The following is a 16,519-nucleotide window of genomic DNA, read 5'->3' as shown; positions in this document are numbered from 1 at the left end:
CGTATGCTAGTTCCACCTAGATTGTTCAGGCCTGGGTTTTGGAACCCTTCACAGCTCATCCACCTCTGGATCCTCCTCTCTGGACTGTTTTTCGTCACCATCTTTACCAGGGTAAGCCATTGCTTCCACTCCTCTTCCTTCTACTCTTCTCTCATTTCATGGGTGTAATGAGAATCGCTGCCATGTGGTTTTGCAATTAATGTGCCTGCATCAGAGGAGCCATACAATAGAAGATCTGCCTCACTGTATCCTGCAGCAAATATCCCACTGGTCGTCTCCTCACCAACTACAACTGGGCAGGGTTGCCAGTGACAATAGCATCCATATTGTTACTGCAGTTGGGATGAATTGCACATTGTTCCTGGATGTTGCGTGTCCTTAATCTAGTGGTTTGCCATTGGAATTAACCTGTATAGTTGCTTAAAAGAGGTGCTCCTTATGGTCAGAAAAATGTCTGCACATTTCAGCCATTCTTCCTTCTCAAAAAACAAACACAGACAAAAAATGGGGAGAAGCACTCAACTTAAGCAAATAAGGTATAAAAAGTAACAAAATTTATTAGTAATACAAAAAGGGACACATACATAGTAGATAAAATGTCAAGGACAAAGAAATGGACAAAGTACAAGTATGCTCTCCATAGGTATGAATTAATCTATATATGAACGTATATAAATGTGCAAAATACAGTAGATCGGAGGCCTGTTAATATCCAGATGACAAGATTTGTGCAAAAGCAAATCTTATACAGAGGAGAAGACTAGACCCTTAAAGTAATAATATACCCCATCATGTTAAATAATTGTCTCATAGGTATAATAAACATGAAAAACATTGCCATCAAGCAGAGCATCAACCATAAAAGCCAACAAGGATTTCTAGCATACGATGTAGTAGCACAACAGACAACTCACATTTGATACCCCAAGAGAAACATATAGGTGAAGGGAACATATCCATCTATGTTCATAAAAGAGTGCACAGCTCTGTCCTCTGACGCTCCCCAATGCACGTTTCGGTGGGTGCCTTCTTCCGGGGGGCGGCGTGAAAGTGACAGGAGCAGATTCTTATATGGCGGATAAACCAATAAACAAATGTAAATAAATCACATGGGAAAAGGGGAAGAGGAGGACCACACCCGCTGCTATCTCCAGGACTCCGGATTAGACAAATCAATAGTCAACGTAACACTGGAAAACATGCTGTGGATATCTTAAATGTCATTAAGTCTTTCTTAAGTAGTTTTTATGCTGATTTCAAATCTGAAAATAGGTCAAATTGTTAAGATATTGTCGAATAAATGTTTTTATTCTGCTTAAATAGGACTACAAGCTTCTGACACTATACCAAATTATATGATATATGTTTGCATTATAATTATTTATTAAGAGATGATGTAAGATTTTATGACGCAAGTTTAGTTGGCAGTTGCGTTATGAAGTGCGCCCACATGAAATATTCTGCCCACATGAAAGTGACGTAAGAAAGCATGTTGATACTTCTTGAAAAAATACGTTATTGCAAGTACAACTGGAGTATTTGCGCTGACTTAAACGTGGTAGCTATCCTAACGGGAATGCAGACAGACTCTTCACACAACTTTCCCCAAGACTCATACCCCATACTCTGGAACTCCTTACCAAGACACATAAGACTGACCCCCACAATCACAGGCTTCAAGAAGGCCCTGAAGACTCACCTATTCAGGAAGGCCTACAACCTCCAATAACACTATCACCGCACCCCCATCTGTACAGTCTCCCCCTCTCCTTCTGTCTCTACCACTCTCCCTCATAGATTGTAAGCCCTCGCAGGCAGGGCCCTCTACCCCACTGAGCCAGCCGGTCATTGCTAGTATCATATCTGTTTGTATATTTTCTGTACTGTATGTGAACCCTCAAATGTAAAGCACCATGGAATTAATGGTGCTATATAAATAAATAAATAATAATAATAATAATAATAATAATAAACAGTACTGCTGCTTCATATGCAAATGGGACAGCAGAGATAGGAAGCAACACTACATCAAGAAGAATTGGCCAATCAGAGACAGAATGCAGCCAGGAAATAAAAACGTTCATCCACTGTTGCTTGATCGTGACAAGATTCTCTTGCCACCGCTTCATATAAAGTTGGGACTTATGAAAAATTTTGTCAAGAAATTAGACAGCGACACTGATGCATTTCGGTACCTGCGCAACAAGTTCCCAGGGTTGAGTTATGCAGAGGTAAAAGAAGGTGTATTCATAGGTCCACAAAGAAAAGAAATCATGGCAAATGAACACTTTCAAGACATTCTAAGAGCTGAAAAAAAGGTGCATGGGTAGCATTCAAGTCAGTCGTAATCAATTTTCTTGGATATAAGTGTTGACTACGTGAATGTTGTACAAAAATGCATTAGTGCGTACAAACATCTTGGCTGCAATATGTCTCTGAAAATTCATTGACTCGACTTGCATCTGGAGTTCTTCCCAGAAAACCTAGGCGCAGTCAGCGATGAACATGGCAAGCACTTCCACCAGGACATTTCAGTGATGGAGTCATGCTAGTAGGGTCGGTGGAGTGCAGCGATGTTGGCAGACTACTGTTGGACGCTTCAGTGTGATTTGTCAACTCATCAGTATAAGCGGAAGTCCACAGCCAAGAAATTTAAACAATGAACATGTTTAACAAATTTTTGCACATATTTTACAGATATTAGACTTCAATCTGAATTTTTGTTGATCATACAATTATGTATGTTATATATGATTTCAGTAGCTATAGCCACCTTCATGTTTATGTTTAAAATTCATGTAGCAATAACTTGTAAAATACAAGTTTTGTGCAAAAATTACATTTCTTATGTTTTGAAGTAATTAATTGAAATATAAAATTTAAGATCATGGATATTTCAAGAATGGCGGGCAAGAGAGAAAAACGGTTTGGATATTCAAAATCAGCATGTTCAAATTGACCAAGATTGATTATTATATACCAAGATATCCGCGGAAAGTTTTTTTTTTTGTCATTTAGTGTAATCGGCACCTGAGCAAACCAAATCACATGGTGCCACGCCCTAGCAACAGTGATGTAGGCTGCGGCATCACGTGACAATGAGTCACGTGACCGCATCAATGTAGCCTATAGACGAACATGCTAGTAAAAACATAAGAGGGCAAATTGCTCCTCTGCCAGCACATTAATATATCAAATAACATACCAGACAAACCTAGAGAGAGGCGGGGCGGGGGGAAAGTTCTATAGACTCATAAAAATTGAAAAATTGAGACATATAGCTACAAAAATAAAAAAATAATAAATATAAAATGTAATGAAAAATAATAACATATTGAAGTGAATATACACATTGTAATAAAAAAGTGTAAAAGAGTATAATAATACAAATATATGCAATTTGTCTAAACACATATTATCTCCTACTGATATTTCGGTTTTAGAGAGGGGTTTAACATTTGCACCTAGTGCTAAATTTAATTTATTTTCAGCTATCAAGGATCTTCACATCTTTGGTAGGTCACTTATTTTCACACCCTCCCCATCCCTCCCCATCCTCTGAATCAACCATTCCATTTACTTTTCGCCCTATATCTAAAGGCACACTGAGATACTTCATATAGAATCAGCATCCTTGAACTGTGGTGTGCTGACAATCTGGGGTTACCAAGCTTACTACTCAGATTTAGAATATATCCCCTTGATGAGGAAGATATTGATAAATGAATTAACCTAGGAGAGTTGTAGCAAAAGGGATAATGGTCTCTCTATATCAGTGTAGATATGTATTTTCTATCACTTTTGTGTGTTTCTTATATTTGTATAGCTACGTACCCTGGACTTTTATTTTAACGTATATTAATAAAATCTAGTTTTAATCACGCCATTTATTTGAGAGTAATTACAGTGGGGCAAAAAAGTATTTAGTCAGTCACCAATAGTGCAAGTTCCACCACTTAAAAAGATGAGAGGCATCTGTAATTTACATCATAGGTAGACCTCAACTATGAGAGACAAAATGAGAAAACAAATCCAGAAAATCGCATTGTCTGATTTTGTAAGAATTTATTTTCAAATTATGGTGGAAAATAAGTATTTGGTCACCTACAAACAATCAAGATTTCTGGCTCTCACAGACCTGTAACTTCTTCTTTAAGAGTCTCCTCTTTCCTCCACTCATTACCTGTAGTAATGGCACCTGTTTAAACTTGTTATCAGTATAAAAAGACACCTGTGCACACCCTCAAACAGTCAGACTCCAAACTCCACTATGGTGAAGACCAAAGAGCTGTCAAAGGACACCAGAAACAAAATTGTAGCCCTGCATCAGGCTGGGAAGACTGAATCTGCAATAGGCAACCAGCTTGGATTGAAGAAATCAACAGTGGGAGCATTAATTAGAAAATGGAAGACATACAAGACCACTGATAATCTCCCTCGATCTGGGGCTCCACGCAAAATCTCACCCCGTGGGGTCAGAATGATCACAAGAACGGTGAGCAAAAATCCCAGAACCACGCGGGGGGACCTAGTGAATGAACTGCAGAGAGCTGGGACCAATGTAACAAAGCCTACCATCAGTAACACACTACGCCGCCAGGGACTCAGATCCTGCAGTGCCAGACGTGTCCCACTGCTTAAGCCAGTACATGTCCGGGCCCGTCTGAAGTTTGCTAGAGAGCATTTGGATGATCCAGAAGAGTATTGGGAGAATGTCCTATGGTCTTATGAAACCAAACTGGAACTGTTTGGTAGAAACACAACTTTTCGTGTTTGGAGGAAAAAGAATACTGAGTTGCATCCATCAAACACCATACCTACTGTAAAGCATGGGGGTGGAAACATGATGCTTTAGGGCTGTTTCTCTGCAAAGGGGCCAGGACGACTGATCCGGGTACATGAAAGAATGAATGGGGCCATGTATCGTGAGATTTTGAGTGCAAACCTCCTTCCATCAACAAGGGCATTGAAGATGAAACGTGGCTGGGTCTTTCAACATGACAATGATCCAAAGCACACCGCCAGGGCAACGAAGGAGTGGCTTTGTAAGAAGCATTTCAAGGTCCTGGAGTGGCCTAGCCAGTCTCCAGATCTCAACCCTATAGAAAACCTTTGGAGGGAGTTTAAAGTCCGTGTTGCCAAGTGACAGCCCCAAAACATCACTGCTCTAGAGGAGATCTGCATGGAGGAATGGGCCAACATACCAACAACAGCGTGTGCCAACCTTGTGAAGACTTACAGAAAACGTTTGACCTCTGTCATTGCCAACAAAGGATATATAACAAAGTATTGAGATGAAATTTTGTTACTGACCAAATACTTATTTTCCACCATAATTTGCAAATAAATTCTTACAAAATCAGACAATGTGATTTTCTGGATTTGTTTTCTCATTTTGTCTCTCATAGTTGAGGTCTACCTATGATGTAAATTACAGACGCCTCATCTTTTTAAGTGGTGGTATTTGCACTATTGGTGACTGACTAAATACTTTTTTGCCCCACTGTATAAGCGAATGATATTCCCCAGGCTGTTGTGAGTAGCAGAAAGCAGTAAATGATCACAGGGACAATGTGTTAATTTGAGATACATCATTGGAGGTTCATGAGTAAAATGTGCCGGCTTCTAAAGACCTTTATAGAATCCACCAAATTTGTCAGCAGGGATGTCTGCAGCATCAGCTATGTGATCCCTCTATTATATATCTAAGGGAGGGTTCACACGGTGTAACGTGCCGCGTGATGTGGCACATCTACGCCGCGGGAGCCTTTGTGGGCCGTACACGCTCCCATTGATTTCAATGGGAGCAGGGATCGTATGCGCCGCGCTAGTTTGCGGCCGTGATTTTGCGAAAATCCATTGAAATCAAAGGGAGCGTGTACGGCCCGCAAAGGCTCCCGCGACGTAGACGTGCCACATCACGCGGCATGTTACACCGTGTGAACCCTCCCTAAGAGTGCATTCACACTGAGTAAACGCGCGTGTATTTTTGCAAAATACACGTGTAAAAATACACGTGTAAAAATAAGACTCCCATTGACTTCAATGACATTTTACAGGCGTATTTTTACAGGCGTATTTTTACAGGTGTATTTTTACACGTGTAAAAAATATCATTGAAGTCAATGGGATAGCAAAATTTACAAGTGTAATTTTACTCTACAAAATAAGCTAGCGTTTATTCAGTGTGAACTTACCCTTAGGCTAGCGTTTACTCAGTGTGAACTTACCCTTAGGGAGCGTTCACACTACTTTCAGTGTCCGACAGCTAGTGTCCGATGCTAATGTCAGCGCAAAATCTTGCACGGACAATAGCATCGGACACTAGCTGTGTCCGTGACATTTTGCATTGATTTAAATGGACATCGGGTGCGTTCTTTTACTGTCCGTGTCTGTCCTTAACTGTCCTTTCACAAAGATGTCCGATTTTTCAAGCGGACAGCAAAAACCTACATGTAGGGTTTTGCTGTCCGCTTGAAAAATCAGACATCTTTGTGAAAGGACAGTTAAGGACAACACGGACTGTAAAAGAACGCACCCGATGTCCATTTAAATCAATGCAAAATGTCACGTACACAGCTACTGTCCGATGCTAATGCCTGAGCCAGATTTTGCGTGAACATTAGCACCGGACACTAGCTGTCGGACACCGACGGTAGTGTGAACGCTCCCTTACAGGAAACCCTTACGCTCATGCAACAAGGGATGGAAGAGGAGCAACAATTCACATCTGCGCCCAGTCTCCGCTTTGTGGGTTTCCGTCTTCTGCCCAAGAAAATGGACAGGAAACAGAAACCCAACAGTCAGTGTCCACCCGTGAGCGTCTTCTGGTCTCTGCCGCGAAACCGTTTTTATTTGTTTTAACCGGACACAAAGTCCTGCATGTCCAAATTGTGTCCGGTTAAAAAAACTGTTTCACTGTGGAGATGCAGAAGATGCTCACGGGCGGACACTTTTCAAACCCAATCAAGTGAATGGGTTTGAAAACTGACTGCCAGTTTCCGTCTCCTATCCAGTTTCTCGGAGACTGTCCTGTCCTGCAAAGCGGAGACTGGACGCTGATAAGAACCCGCCCTTAGTCGACAGCATCGTCTTGTGTTGATGGAAGAGGACAAGGATCCATGACAGGGTCATTATGATAGAGGAACTGGAACTCCTAGTCAGGAAGAGGACGAAGACTCTCCTTTGGATTAAAAAGGGAACCATTGATATGTCAAAGGCACAGCCAGGGAAGGAGAGTGATCGTTAGCTGTTTCATGAAGATTATGATGAGGACGACCACTCTGTCCAAGAACACCAACCATGGCAGGCCCTGGGTCCATGCACATGCTGGCAAGCATGGCAGACTGCGTGCCCTTTTTTACTTACATATTGACAAGTGTATTATTAGCATCAAACAGAGGGACAAGTACTGGATGCTAGCTCTCTTTGACCTTCGGTATAAAGACAAAATGAGGGAATTCTTGCCTACTTTATATGGAAGTGGAAGGCAAGAACCAGAGGTTCAAGATGAAGTGGAAAAACTGCGCTCCCTGGTTGTTGATAGGTAGTGACACAAAGACCAATTGTCCACGTATGGATTTATTAAGAAACAAAAGCACAAAAGTGCTTTTGTTTCTTAATAAATCCATACGTGGACAATTGGTCTTTGTGTCACTACCTATCAACAACCAGGGAGCGCAGTTTTTCCACTTCATCTTGAACCTCTGGTTCTTGCCTTCCACTGTCTTCTCTCCGGGATTCCGGTACATCGTGGATTCTGCTGCCACTCTCACCTGGATTGTTTACCAACTTAAATCCACATTGGGGTTGTGATATCCCACAACCCTTCAGGTGAGAGGCCAACTGGTCTAAATTAATATTAATGAATATTGTCTGCCACCATTTTAACAGATCTACTACGCTTAGAGCGCTCGGTGTCTTTTTCCTCTCTTCTACTTTATATGGAAGAAATACTAGAATATGATCAGGATAGGCTGTATACCCAGCTTGCTGCAGCAGAGATGGCAATGCAGCAGAGATGGCAATGCAGCAGAGATGGCAATGCAACTGCCAGTCACACACACACCCAGGTGGCCTCTGCCCATTTCCAATCCACCTCACTCAACCAATGCTCCACCTCCCCTGCCAGTACCACCAGTGTCTGAAGGAGTAAAAGCAGCAGGAGCAGCAGCCAAGCCCCGTACAGTACCTGGAAAAATATTTCAGCTCACAGCACTATCTGGAGTCAACAGACAACCCACATCCACCATAAAGATCTACCTAGAGGGCACCTATAGTCCTGTAGATAACTGTGACCCCATGGAATTCTGGTCCAATAGGTTAAAGCAGTGGAAGGTAATGGCTCAGTTTACCAAGGGAGTTTTGTCTTATCTAGCCTCAAATGTTATGGACGAGAGAGTGTTCAGTGCTGCCGGTGGCGTTGTAAAACCTAAAAGGATGAGATTGTCCACAGGTAGGGTGGAGAAAATTACTTTTATCAAAATGAATCAGGCATGGATCCATGAAGATTTTCAAAGACATCTGACTGATGCCTCCGAATAATGGTGGCACTGTCTCCCTTTATCATCATCTTCCATTTACTGTTCTGCTGCTTATGCGACTCCTAAATAGCTATCAGTACCACCACTGCCACCACTCAGGAAGACATGTCCTGCGGCCTTGTCCGTCATATTATGCCATGCCACACATGTTGCAACAGCTCCATATTGCCTGTCACCACTGCCACCACTTGGGCAGATATGTCCTGCGGCCTGGTCAATCGTATTATACCCTGCTGCACTTGCACACATCTTGCCATAGATAGCAATAAGCCCCTGTAGCACTTACAAGCCATAAGCTTATTTTTCTTCACAGTCACTGTTTTTTTGCAATATAATCATCACGTGTGACGAAAAAAATTCATGGACATGCACATTTTCCCAAAAAAATTTTTAAGTAATTTTTATGTGCAAATCAAGTATCATTTCAGTGTTTGGTTAAACTGAGAGCCTGCATCCTCTGCTTACCATTTGTTTTTCCATAGACATCCATGTCACATTCAATTTGACGTAACTTGGCTGTGCTCACCTTGGAGAGCTACAAATTGGACAGATATGTTCCTAGAAGTCCTAAGAGGATTCTACACCATGATTTAAGTCAAAATGTGGTGGTTACCAAACTTGTTTGCCTTGAAATGAACTGAGGACCTATGTCACCAAACCTGAACCCAAAACAAATCTTGGGAGGTTCGCCCATCTCTAGTTTCTACAGAGGGAAGAATGTCTATGAATGTTACCTGCTGACTGCTGCTAGGCCACCACCTCATCTTTTTCAGGTAATATTTGAGCGGTAACATTACTATCACTGTGCACTAGGGACTAAGGGCTAGTTCACACGGGGACATGGACGCTGATTTTGACAGCGGATTTCGCGGCCAAATCAGCGTCCATACAATGTATCCCTATGTGAACTGCTCACTTTTTTTTTTCTGCTAGCTCGCTAGCAGAAAAAGAAGCGACATGACCTATCTTTTGGGCGGAAGCCGCTCGCGATGAGCCGCGGCTTCCGCCCAGCCGCAGCGCCCTCCATGTCGGCTCATTCATTTGAGCCGACAGCGGAGGTGAAAGCCGCGACCGCGTTGGTCGCGGCGGGAGCAGTTCACATAGTGTGGACATTGTATGGACGCTGATTTGGCCGCAAAATCTGCTGTCAAAATCAGCGTCCATGTCCCCATGTGAACTAGCCCTAAGGAGTCTGGAGGACTCTAGCTAATAAATACATAAATGGGAAAAGTGTTTCCCTATAAAAATATGCAATAGTATGCATATTCAAGAAATGATAAAGCATATTTTAAGCATATTTAAGCTTTAGGATTTATGCTTTGTTAAAAGAAATTAGGAAACTTTATTATATTTACATTCCAAAAATTCTAAATATATTTACATACAAAATTTTTTTCCATCAGCCCTTTGTTGTTAAAGGGATTCAATCATTAAAATAGCATTTTTTTCTCCATAATACGTTAGAATAGCCTAAAGCAGGGGTCCTCAAACTGCGGCCCGCCAAGCACTTCTGTCTGGCCCCGCCGACAACACCGGCAGGCATGCATTTATAATGAAGCTCCTGGGGAGCTCAGGCCAGGCCATGGAGTGCACTTCACTTTACCTATTGGAGGGCACCACTCCCGATGTCTGTGCGACCTGCTCTGCCTCCGGGCCACTGTTTAAAAAGTTTGAGGACCCCTGGCCTAAAGAAAGGCTATTCTCCTACCTTTAGATGACTTCTCTGAGCCGCCGTTTGGTAGAAATCCCAGTTCTCTTCTGTATGCAAATGCATTCTCTCACAGCAATTGCAGCAGTCCTCAGCACCAAACATCACTGGGGGCGTCCCCAATTCTGCAAGAGATATCTCAAGAGGTGCCTCTCTTTGTGTCTTCTTCCAGCGCTGGGCTTCAAATTTCTAGGCATGCGCAGTCAGCTCTGCCATCGGGCCTCGGGCAGAGCAAACTGTGCAGGCCCGCAGCCATTTTTTTGTGGCTGCTTACATGAGCGTACTACACAAAAAATGGCCGCGGGCATGCGCAGTCGGCTCTGCCCGAGACCCGATGGCAGAACTGACTGCGCATGCCTAGAAGTTGGAAGCCCAGTGCCGGAAGAAGATGCAGAGAGAGGCGTTCCAGACGAACATAGAGGTGTTGCTAGAGATTTCTCTCGCAGCATTGGGGACGCCCCTAGTACTGCGAGAGAACTCATTAGCATACAGAAGAAAAACGGAATTTCTACCGAACGGCGGAGCGAAGAAGACTTCTAAAGGTAGGAGAAGAATAGCCTTTCTAAAGGCTATTCCTACGTGTTAGGGAGAAAAAAATATGCCATTTTAATGATTGAATCCCTTTAATAATCAGAATTGATCTAGTAATACTTAGGAACTCTGCACAATGGACACCTAGAGATCATATAATTCAACATTTTATTGCTGAAATAGATACAAGTAGCATTGTAGAATTCTGTATAAGAGATACTCTTTGAGCTTTGTGTCTACAGCTATAGAGAAGACAATTGAAAAGTGCCATGGCTTTCATTCTAAAATGTCTAGCAATTTTCACTGCAGGACACCTGAAGGGTATATTGATATGTGGTGAACACAATGTAAGTTGAAAGTTCACAGCGTATGATATGATCGTAAAGTCAATGAGATTTTAACAAATCTCATCCACACTTTGCAAGAGAGGGTCCACACAGAAACTGACTAGCATGTCAAATTATTGCATAGATTTTCACTGCAAATTTCACTATTTGTAATTTATAGAATAAAACCCGCAGCAAATCTGTGACAAACTCCAACACAAAATCAGCATGTCAGTATGTCACAGGAAATTAACAATGGACTATTTCCATTGCAAGTTAATCCCCAAGTGGAAATATCTGATTGGGTCCTGCACAATTTTTCCATTAATTACATCATGAATATTAAAATGGCCGCTGCAGCCAATCACTACCTTTGGTTTTCAATGGCTCTAGCAGTTACACGTATGGCACGTAATCACTGCAGGGAGGTAAATAAAGAGCGGCAGGGCCATTGGAGCGTCTCCACTGGAGATTTTGAGAATTGAACAGTATTGTATTGTATTTTTTTCTACTTAGTCATCTTTCTCTGTGTTAGCCTAATTTCTTAAAATTACACAACTCCAGAACTTGTAACATCTATAATATCAAAATAACATCACATTCTTAATCAAAATAAGAAAATATATTCAGATAAGCCCCTATGTTATAAAGGCTATTTTTTATTAAACAGATTAATAAGTGACTTGTATGAGCCGACCAAGATCTTCTAACAGTAGTAAGGCTATTCCCTATGACTTTACATCCCTGTTTTCCCGCATGAAATAATGGTCCATGCGTTAAATGAAGGAAAACGAGTAACAAAACATGTAAAATGTAGAGATGTAAGCCAAAAGTATAAATGTACATGGAGGTCTGCAATAAATGGAAAGTACATGAGGAACAACATGTGTTTTGTGTCAGGATTTTGTCAAATCTTTAAGCATATGGCATACATGTTTGTTGGAAACACGTCAACCACATACACTCCACGCTAAAAAATTCCATAAAAAATGAACAATTTAGTAATAAAAGCAATTAGTTAAAGCCTTTCAATCCTCAATACTTTTTTTCACATTGCTAGTTTTGCTATTTCTACTACTAATGCTATTGATGCTTGTAATACAATACACACTTACACATACATACATAATACTACTACTATGAGTAATAATATAGTTCTAGTGACAGCAAAATCCTCGGTTAGGTGGTATGCTGTCATAGAGGGGTTAATACAGCTGAAAAAAAACAAAGCTCACTTTGTCACCATGACCTGGTGCCATCTGGTAGGTTTACACGTCATGTGCACTGAATAATATTACTATTACAGTTTTGGACATGGCTACATCAACCATTTGGTCACTATGTATAAGTTGTCATCAACTCTGCCGATATATATTGTAAAAAAAAATTATATATATATATATATATATATATATATATATATATATATGTAAAACATTTGCATTAGCACTAAGTAAACTATTACTTCGTTAGCACTTAAACTATTACTTCATAGCCTTGTTTCTGTACACGCACAAATAAGGTCTTTGATGTTCTTATAATAAACATTGGTTGTAATAAGAAATTTCAATATGTCAAGAAATAAACCAGTGGATTTGCATGTTATTAGGAGTTGTCATAAATTGCTAAATAAATCATTAACAAATATTTTTATAAAATCTAATGGTTCAGAAAGAGAAAATCAAAGATTATAATATTATTTGAAAATGATTCATTTTAAGAAATAAAATGAAGTCACAAGTAATACATTTGTCTTCAATTGCATGGCCGCTCTTCCTCCAAATGAAATTACTATGCCAATTAAGTCGGCACTAGAGTTCTCAAGACATTTGCAGCTCTCATTTGTAAATGTCTTTCAAAGAAGCCCCGTAATGGGTGAGAGTTTCAGACTTATAGGAATACTCATTGTAAAGAGCAACAGTCAGGGCAACACATTTCCCTTTCTTCTGATAAATGTCATCTCTGATGTAAAGTCATGACATGGTAGCTGGTATCCTGAATTTACACACTTGTATCACTTATATTCAATCCTCTTCTTTTTTACTGTTATTTCTTATCGTTACATTATGTCGCTCACTGTAAAGTATTATGCATTAGCAACAAATTATTTCCCTTGGCTACACTTATCGGTATAATTCCATCAAAATAATATATATAAATATATATATATATTTAATAATGTCGATATAGTTAGAAATCCTCAATAATAATCCTATAATGCACGTACACATTTGCCGTGGTAATGGATAAGCAGCAGCATCTTCTGAAACACTTATAATCCACTTCTATCACAAAGGGTCAGGTCCATAACAGGTTAATAGAGCTTTAAGTTATGATTTTAGATTATTTCAAAAAATATTTTTAAGGCAAAAATAACTTGTGAAGTTAAAGCCTCATTTATCACAAGATTAGGCAATACTACATAGAGGAGGACAGTGGTGAAGTGCAGTTGTGTGAACTGGGAGTCATTAGCATGGAAGGGCACAGAAGTTATACACAGGCACATACTTTTTTACCTACCTGTAATATGTCTGTGGTGCTGCTTCTCTTACTCCAAAGGAGCTCTGCTCACTCTCCAGATAGTATGGTACCTGCTGCCCATGGTGGTGGATAAATGGTGAGATCTGTGGTGCTGTTTGCAGAAAAACTACCGGACTTGGTGGCACGTTGTTCAAGGAATGAAGTCCAGCCAAACTGCTTGTCCCAAATGTTTCAGAACTGGCTGCATAGCTTAGACTGGCAGAACTGTAAACCGGTGCAGTAGCAGCAGTAAAGTCATAAGAAGTGCCCTCTGGGTAGTTAAAAATGCCTGTCCTATTGCTCTCCACATACATCTCACCAAGAGGTCTCTCTAGTGGCAACTTCAGTGGTGGTCTGCTTATTGTCTCCAATTCTGAGGCTTGGATCTGATGCAACAAGGTTATTCCAGATGCTTTGCTGTGGAGGGGCATGGTCATAACTATTGGCAGCGAGAATGTGGCATGGCTGTTGACCGTCTAGTTGCCAGCTTGGAGTTCGCACATGGATGGACACCTAAGAACAGAGCACAACCTGATGTTAGTCTGATCAGGAATCATGCTGTAGCTCAGCACTGCACAGGTATTCAGCAAGCTGTAGAAAGGAGGAGGTACAACTGAGAGCAGAACACACCACAAAAAAAAAAAATCCGTCCTCCCTCTTTCTAACTGATCCTTTCTCTTTCTAACCTAGAGTCGTTCTTGTCGAAGTTAATCCACACAACGTTGTTGGCAGGGTACCAAGCGCTGCTGTATTTAATTGTCATTGGTATGTCACATCTGTATGTCACAACTGGATTATTCTAGCTTCGATTTATTTGTTTCTGTCCATTTAATGTTCGTTTTCTGTTTAATATTTCACCCCTCCTCCCCACCAAAAAGCATGCACCATTATTTCAGCATTTTCTATTCCGTTCTGAGCATGACTTATCTTGTTTAATGAAATATGTGAATGAAAACACTGGATGTTACTTGCCTGACCCTGACTTGTGATGAGGTTGTTGCGGAGATGAACCAGTGCTATATAGCATACATGCTATCTTTCATATGCTGGCCTTGAAAATGTTTGATTCCATCAGCAGCACAGTGTCCATAAAATAATTCTTACGGAGATTACTCCGAACCACACATGGCCGCTCTTTGGAGATTTTTGCAAACAGACATATTTGTTTGTAGCAACTTGTTGCATACAACTTATAAATTACCATGAACTTGGCATGTCCTTGAGAGTGGAGAATTTTTAGATCAACAGCACAGAATGTTGTGAAGCTGACCAGAACAATGAAAGGTTAACACTTGCATAATATAACCGTTATCCACGGCTTAGACATATCAATAACTGATGAAACTGAGATAATCAGATATATTTAATAATATTCTAATGTGTAATCTAGCATTGGTCTACTAGTGGGAGAGAAAGAAATACCATCTAATTTATATGCAGAAATGTATAGTAATAAGGGTATAGCTATAGATATTACTAAGAGTGTTTCAATATTCAATATAAAGGGAATTTCTTTACAGATGAAACAGTTTTCAATATAATGTCCTATATGTCCTACTTTGTGTCCGTGCCTACAGACACATTCAAATGAATGGGTTTTAAAACTGACCACCAGCAAGCCGTCCCCTGTCCAGTTTCCCTGGGATTAGGACGGAAACTCTTGGGCGGACAGCGGAGATAGTGTGAACGCCCCCTATGAATAGTGTAATTGTTATGCTCTTCATTAAATAAAGCGGTTATAATCCTCAATTACAGTATGATGATGAAGACAGGACTAAGGGGTACTATTAAACAAGATCTGGTTTTTGGGGAATGACTTTTTATTGACACAGGAAGACAGAGCCTACGATGTTGGATTGCTGAGCAGGTGTCTAGACAAAGGAACTGACAATCAGGTGGAGTTTAATAGAATTAATGTAAAAAAAGGCAAAAATAGTAAAGTTTAACAATAGCAATCTGTTTGCTGATCTCCCTATTGTTGCTCAAGACCCTGGGCCCCAAATGGACCTAGGCAACTCAGTAGCCTAAGCACTGGATTATCTGCAACCAACAGACCAACTGCATACCTCCCAACTTTTGTATAACAGAAAGAGCAACAAAATGTGTGGTGCACTATGCGGACCACAGCAATTTTAGCAAATTTAGCTCCACCCACTTTTTCATTCACTCCACCCACTCATCCATTTTTTCATGTGCCCCCACATAGTATAATGTTCCTACAGTCACCCATATATTATATGGCCCCACATTATAATGTTCCCTTCCAACTACCCCACAGTATTAAGTCCCTCTCCTGGTGCCCCAGTTTAACCTGGTGGAAACTAGAGGGGGACATGAAACTAGTGCAGCTAGAGGGGGACATTAAACAGTGGGGGTAGTTGGAGGTGAACACAACATTAATGGCAGCTGGAGTGAGACATTAAACTGGAGGCAACTGTAGGGGGACATTAAACCATAGGGGTAGCTGGAGGGTGGCATTAAACTGGGGGCAACTAGAGGCAGACAGGTCCCCTCCAGCTACTCCCATGGTTTAATGTCCTCCTCAAGTGACCTCATTGTTTAATGTCCCACTCCAGTGACCCCCATTGTTTAATGTCTCCCTCCAGTTGTTTCCAATTTAATGCCCCTTAATATCCTTTGCCAGTTTAAGTGCCCCCTTCATCTCCCCCTATTTAATGCCTGCCCTCCATCTCTGCCTCCAGTTTCATCTACCCCTCCATTTCTGCCCCCAGTTTCAAGGCCCCGTTATCTGCCCCAGTTTAATGTTCCCCCTCCATCTCTGCCACCAGTTGAATGTCCTCCTCAATCTCTCCCCCTTCATCTGAACCTAGTTTCATGTGCCCCCTTCATTATGTTCCCCCTCAATTTGCCCTCAAAGTTTAACACAAAAA

The 16,519-nt window shown here is 41.0% G+C and overlaps 1 protein-coding gene across 1 annotated transcript in view; it reads right to left on the bottom strand.

Moving 5' to 3' along the window:
• The window catches only part of ESR1 (estrogen receptor 1), a 182,482-nt gene that overhangs the window by 136,386 nt on the left and 29,577 nt on the right, over positions 1-16,519 (bottom strand). Inside the window, exon 2 of the mRNA XM_075267645.1 lies at positions 13,629-14,141. Coding sequence (XP_075123746.1) covers positions 13,629-14,065 — 437 coding nt within the window. The 5' untranslated portion in view covers positions 14,066-14,141. The remainder of the gene's footprint in view (positions 1-13,628; positions 14,142-16,519) is intronic.

Source organism: Leptodactylus fuscus, chromosome 3, assembly GCF_031893055.1.
Source record: "Leptodactylus fuscus isolate aLepFus1 chromosome 3, aLepFus1.hap2, whole genome shotgun sequence".
In the NCBI taxonomy this organism is placed as follows: domain Eukaryota; kingdom Metazoa; phylum Chordata; class Amphibia; order Anura; family Leptodactylidae; genus Leptodactylus; species Leptodactylus fuscus.
The sequence above is the reverse complement of the archived record's forward strand: the minus strand, read 5'-3'. Positions and strand labels throughout refer to the sequence as shown.